Genomic DNA, 6,450 nt, shown 5'->3' with positions numbered 1-6,450 from the left:
ATAGTGTCTTTCTTGAACAAATTTGCTTAAATATATTCATTTTGACCTTATTAAATGTTGAAAAATCTTTATTAATAAAGTTTGAATTTAATTATTTTTCAAATATTTTACCTAGTAGTAATCCCTTTTGTCCTAAAAGTGTCCCAATAGATTGACATATCAGAGCATGTTTTAACATATTAAAACATTTTCATTTTCTGGTCAGATTCTCTGTTTTCTTTGTGTCTCATCCACTTGAACTCCACCATTCTTGTTATTCACTAAACATATTTTAATTGCATTGCTCAATTATTGAGAACACAAGACAAATCAATGAAAAGTGTGTTTTTGCAATTGCAGCTTCTGAAAAGCACTTCCAATAAACTAATCAAGATTCTCAAAGAAAGAAACAAATCATCCATGAAGATGCCAAATTCAACCAATAACCAAGGCTTACGCCACAATCCATAAGTATCTCTCTCAAATCAATTTTGCGTTGAGATTGATCAATAAGACAGGGACAACAACATCAAACAAAGCCTTAACCTTAGAGAAAGAATGAAAAACAAAACTGGCTACAACAAAAGTCTTATAAAATATGTACATCGTTTATTACAGCTAGAAGCCAATATGTACTATCTACAATCACTGATTTGCTGTCCCATGATGAAATCTTTTTAGCTTTTTTTTTTTTTTTTCAGTTCTTCTTCTGCTAAATATCATGTATTGACAGAATGTAGATGCAGCAATTTTCAAGGCTTTTTTCTGTGTTGTTCTTCAATCAGAATTCGAATTTTATCTCAGTAACGCAGACAATGTTAACTTTTTGTTAAAGTCAACATAAATAACTCAGATAAAATTCTAATTCTGATAAAAAAGTAAGATGAAGAAAAATATCAGAACATCAGAATCTGCATCTAAATTTTGTTCATTCTCATCTTACAATGGATGCAACTGTGTGAGCCCAGAACCTAAGATTATCTTTCATGTCAATTTCATTACCCTTAGCTGGTACCCTCCAATTCAGCAAAGGATTTTTCATCCCCCTTTGATCCAAAACATCCCAAGCCTCAGACAAATAAGGCATGTTGTCAGAAACCACACTTTCATCATCACCTTGCCCTTCATCTTCATCTCTTCCTAATCTCTGCAAGCCAGGTATCAGAGAAACCAGTTTTGAATCCTTGTCCTCTTCAGAAAACACAAACCCCAAATCCATAAACCCTTTTAGCTCCTTAAACTCAAGCTCAGATAGGCTCCTGCTGGTTCTCTCTCTCCTCAGCCTTCTTCCATGACCAAACCCCTTTTGTTTTCTCTTAAAGTTTACACCTTCCTTTTCATGGTTTCCACTAGAGAATTCCATGATTTCCCTCTCAGAAGGGATTGTCCTCAGCCTTCTGAGGGTGAGCACAGAATTTGGTGAAGGAGAATCACACAAAATACTTGATGAGGAGTCCAAGTTTTGATCACTGTAGGATCTAACTTCAAGGGTTGGAGTCGGAACCAGTGAAAGCTTTGCATCAGGAGGAAGCACTTCCTCCACCATGTTGCTTTGAGAGATTGAAGGGGTTTTGATGGCGAGAATTGAAGCCTCGAACCAGAAGGAATCAAGCAATCTCAGAACTTGTTCTGCAGCAGCCATTGTTACTGTGTTACAAAATGGATGGCTTAAATTGAAATTAGATTCTGCAGCAATATGCTGAGAAGGTTGGAGATAAGAAGAAAACGTGTCCCTGTTATGTGGTTCTGATATATTTATATTCAAAGTGGCATTTCTTAATTGCCACTGCCTCTATCTATTCCTTTGTTTTATTCTCATTTTATTCGAATATGCAGTTTGGGAAATTTCATGAAACTTTCCCCTTATGCTTGTCTGCTTCTAAGAAGAGGGTGAAATTAATATATCACATTCTGATTGTGAAAAGCATTTGCCAATTAACTATTTTTTTATTTTATTTTAATCTGATATAGCTGAACATTTTTAATATGAATATTATGTTAGAAGTTTCTAGTGAAAGATATTAATTAGGAGTTTCAATGTGCTGTTTGAATTGTTTCAGTGCCAGTTAAGATGATGGTGAAGAAACTTTTTATATTTAATATAAAATATAAATGATATAATTTCTTTACACAGAAAATAAATTATCAAATAATGGTGGTTAACTTTTTTTCTGTGGATTTATTAATTAAAATGAGATGGTTGTTCTAAACTTTTTTTTATATGTGCAAGAACGTAAAAATAGTGAAAGTTACCCTTACGAGAAGAAGACATATATAATAAATTTTTATCCCGCATAAAAAAAAAGAAAAGAGAGGATAAAAATGGAAATTGAATATATGTTATAAATACGGAAGAAAATAAAATCTTTTTGAAATCTTTAATTACATAAAGAAAGATAAAATAGAAAATCTTCATTATTTTATTAAGGTAGCAAAATGAATAGAATTTATTACTTTATAGGAAACATCCTTAAAAGATAAATTAAAAGGAATGAACGGAGAACTATTTTAAAAATTGAATTAAACTATTTACCTAGTATTGTTAATAAAGTTTATACGAGTGTTTTTATAAAATCCGACTTTACAAAATTATAAAAAACAAAATTAAAGGTAAAATATAAACATAATCATCTATTGAAAACAAATTATTAGAATTATGATATAGCCCACGTATATTGTAAAATATTATAAAGTTTTCTAAATTTAATTTCTCACTTTTTCTCGTTAATGAAAAACTTTTTCTTGCTTTTAAAATCATTTTCAGAAAAAACGAAAAAGTTATAGAAACTGCCATCAGCACTGATTAATAAAGCAAGTTATTGAATGAGTATTACAAAATTATTCAATCAGTAAATATAACTTGGTTTATGTTATTGCCCAATAAAGAACAAAAATTGTATATAGAACATGATGTAAAATAATATTTTATTATGATAAATAATAATGATAATAATAGTAATAATAATAATAGAGTTAGAAATTTTTATTGAAAGGAAAAATTATTAAATTTAAATTAAAACTTTTATAGTGTATCTATCTTTTTATATTTATTTCTAATGTTAGTACGTTTTTTTCTATTTGCTGAATGTATTAAGATTAGATATGTGTTTTATTTCATCTAGTTTTATATTTTGATATTTTTTAATTTATGAGTTTTGAGAATTTTTTTATACATATTTTAATGAGAAAATAAAATTTTTACTTAAATTTAATTACAAAATTATTAACTAGGTTAGTATAAATATATAACAGTAAAATAAAAATTGTAAAAGGTTGTAATAGGTTTCTTGTGGATTTACTTAACTGATAAAATCTAAATGGTCTAAAAAATTTAAACTTCTTTATTTTAAAGTTTACTATTTCCTGTATACTCTGAAAAATGTAGATGTATAGAAAAAAATCAAACGTAACCTGAACCTCGACATGTTGTCATACTTACCTTATATAAATATTTATGCATATATTTTAAAAAATTAAACTAAATGATAGAAAATAACATTAAAATAAACAAACAAAAGGTTTGATATATTTTTTCTGATTTATTAAAACTTTTATTTGTTGATTGAATTTAACTTTTCTAAATATCTAAAATTGACAAGTCTTGTTTATTGTTTCACTTTAGTATATTGTTTCACTTTAATACAGAGAAAGACAATCTATAATCGTCAATTAAAGTAAAAATAGGTCAAACTAGGTACTTACGATACAATCTAAAACATGTTCCTTCTAAGCTTTAATAAAAGCTATTTGATTAAAATGGTGATGTTTAATTGGACTATTCTAATTAACCGATTTAAGTAAATATAAATAGTATCGTTATAAGTATTAGTATAATATTATCTTTTATGACAATTAAATTTATTGTAATTTTTGTAAGAATTTCTTTTAAATATAAAGTTCAACTCTAGGTTTTTTAAGAGGATCATTTAATAAAGAGAAAAAAAGAATAACACAAGATTTATACTGATTCGCTCCAACTAAACTATGTCCACTCATTCGCAGAGGGTTCCACTATAATCTTCATACGATCATAAATGAGTATTAGTCTCGCTCTTAGTACTCAGCTACATCGTCGAGATTTTTTGAGTATTCACACCACTCTTGGTACTCAGCACCCCGTAGAGATTTTCTTGAGTATTCGAACCACTCTTGGTACTAGATTATCGTGCTTAGATTCCTCAACTAAAGAGTTCAATTGTAAGTATTTTAATTCTCTTGAGAATTGAAATCAAAGACTTCTTACAAGCAGTTTAGACTAAATCTCTCCACGAGAGAATATGAATACAATACAATACAATCTAAACATTCACAGGTGTTTCTCTCTATAATCTTATAAAAGTAAGAGATTTGACGCTTAAGCTCGAGAATATCTCTTTCTCTTTTCTCTTCTCTTCTCTTTTCTTTAGGTTAGATATAATCTTTTCTTTGAGCTTTATTTCTCTCTTCTATTTTGTAGGATGGATATGACATTATAAGCTTTGCGCACTTGCTATCCTTTATTCTATCCTCTTGATTTTCTTCGTGAGAGATCTTCTATTTATAGGCTCGATGAATACTTGTCCGTTAGACACCGTTTTTAGTTCGTAGTCTTGATGCTTGTATTTTCTCTTTCTTCTTTTCATAGCAGCCATTGTGTAAGTAAACTTTTTCAGAGCAGGTGTGATTTTTCAGTCCTTTGGTTGAAGTAGCACTAGTACAAAAAAACCATACAACTTTGAATATTTTGGGTTTTTAATGACGAATTTTTGAGCGACGTCATACTGGGAGACATAAATTTGACGTCGAATTGTGGAGGTCGACGTTAAATATTTAGACATACGTCAAGTAATAAAGAGCTCGACATCTAATATGTGAATAAATAGTTATATTTAAAGGAAGATTTGGCTTCTATTATAAGGGCACGAGACATAATGTGACGTCGAGCATAAAGACGTTGGACGTAACGTTGACGTTGAATTGTGCAGAGCGACGTTACTTGTTGTTTATAGACACGTCGAGTAATAAATTTTGATGTCTTTTATTTGAATAAATATTTATACTTAAAGAAGATTTGACGTCAACTATAAGGGGACTAGACGTAAAGTTGACGTCCAAAGGAAGGAGGATGGACGTAAAGTTAACGTCAAATTAATGGGTGAATGACGTTACCCTTGTTAAGCCAGAGAGAAGCTTGCCTAGAGTTGCGTTTTTATGGTAATCCACTATAATATATGAACGTCGATCGGTGCATAGTTCGACATTAACATGAAATATGAACGTTGAATAGTGTATAATTCGACGTCACTTTCATTGTTTTTTTTAAATATGGTTCGTTTTATTGATATTTGTAAGATTTTCAAATGTAAATTTCTACATCAATCCAATTTGATCTGATTCCTACTCTAGTGATTGTCTTCATCCATGACAAGATGTAGTAGCCACATGCCCAGGAATCATTCTACTTGTTACACTAAACATGTGAAAGAATTTAGTCAAATGTAATGGTTTAAATTTGACTACGAAAATTAATAGTTAAAGATCAACAAATTCCAACCTTAGGATATATAATTTCAATTTGTTGTCCTCTAGGCCTAGCCACAACTCTAAACATATTTGAAACATTTAAAACATTATAAACATAAGTTAATATATTAATATCATAATGAATTGATATGAATGAATGTAATACTTACATTTGTAACAAGGACTTCAAATCTGATTTCATATTCCTATGAAGAGAACAAAACCATACAACTTGTGCTTTTTTTGGAATGATCACCATATTTTCCAATGGCCCTTATCATGTACCAACAATTAGTGAGTTTATTGATTAAATTTTGATAAAAGTTGACAATATTGAGAAACACATACGCATCAATGTATGTCGTGATATACAACTCTCTTTTAGCCTAAATCATCCATGTTTGCAAATATGATTGTCTAGAATCAAATGTGTTTCTAGATGGTTGAATGGTCTGAGGTTCAAGAAAGTCATACATTGTTGCCTGACCTTGGTCCACTACGATGGTGTCCATGCATAGAAAAAAGGTTACTAATATTCGATGAATAACCTTATGGAACCTTCACAATATGTAAACATTGACAAAAAAAGGTTCTTTTGTTTTTTTGATAGTGTTACAAGCTGAAGGAAGATAGGTGCGTCTTCCTATGGATTGCGGATGTAACTCAAAACAGATTCTCATGTCAACCAAGTCTTGTCGTGATTTGACTCCATCATTTGTCTTTCCTTTTACGTTTAGTAAAGTCCCAACAACACTATTGTTGACAAATTGGCAAGTGTACCAAATCGTACAAGTAATATAAATGGTAAGACCAAGTATCGTTTTCCCAAGAGACTCGAAAGGCTTTCTCGTTCACATGAATTAAAATAATAAGACTTTGAAACTAAAAATTAATAAATTGGATTTGAGAACAAAAATATTAACATGCAAAATAAAGTTGATTCAATTGACAAAAGAAAACAATGGATGA

The 6,450-nt window shown here is 29.8% G+C and overlaps 1 protein-coding gene across 1 annotated transcript; it reads right to left on the bottom strand.

The window, feature by feature from the left end:
* Window positions 1–340: 340 nt before the first annotated feature.
* LOC106755400 lies at window positions 341–1,752 on the bottom strand. The gene has a single exon (XM_014637555.2). The coding sequence runs from the start codon at window positions 1,619–1,621 to the stop codon at window positions 914–916; it is 708 nt and encodes a 235-aa protein (XP_014493041.1). The 5' UTR covers window positions 1,622–1,752; the 3' UTR covers window positions 341–913.
* Between the last annotated feature and the right edge of the window lie 4,698 nt (window positions 1,753–6,450).

Source organism: Vigna radiata, chromosome 2, assembly GCF_000741045.1.
Source record: "Vigna radiata var. radiata cultivar VC1973A chromosome 2, Vradiata_ver6, whole genome shotgun sequence".
NCBI classification, from domain to species: Eukaryota; Viridiplantae; Streptophyta; class Magnoliopsida; order Fabales; family Fabaceae; genus Vigna; species Vigna radiata.
Note: the sequence above shows the minus strand (reverse complement) of the source record. Positions and strands in the feature narration are given on the sequence as shown.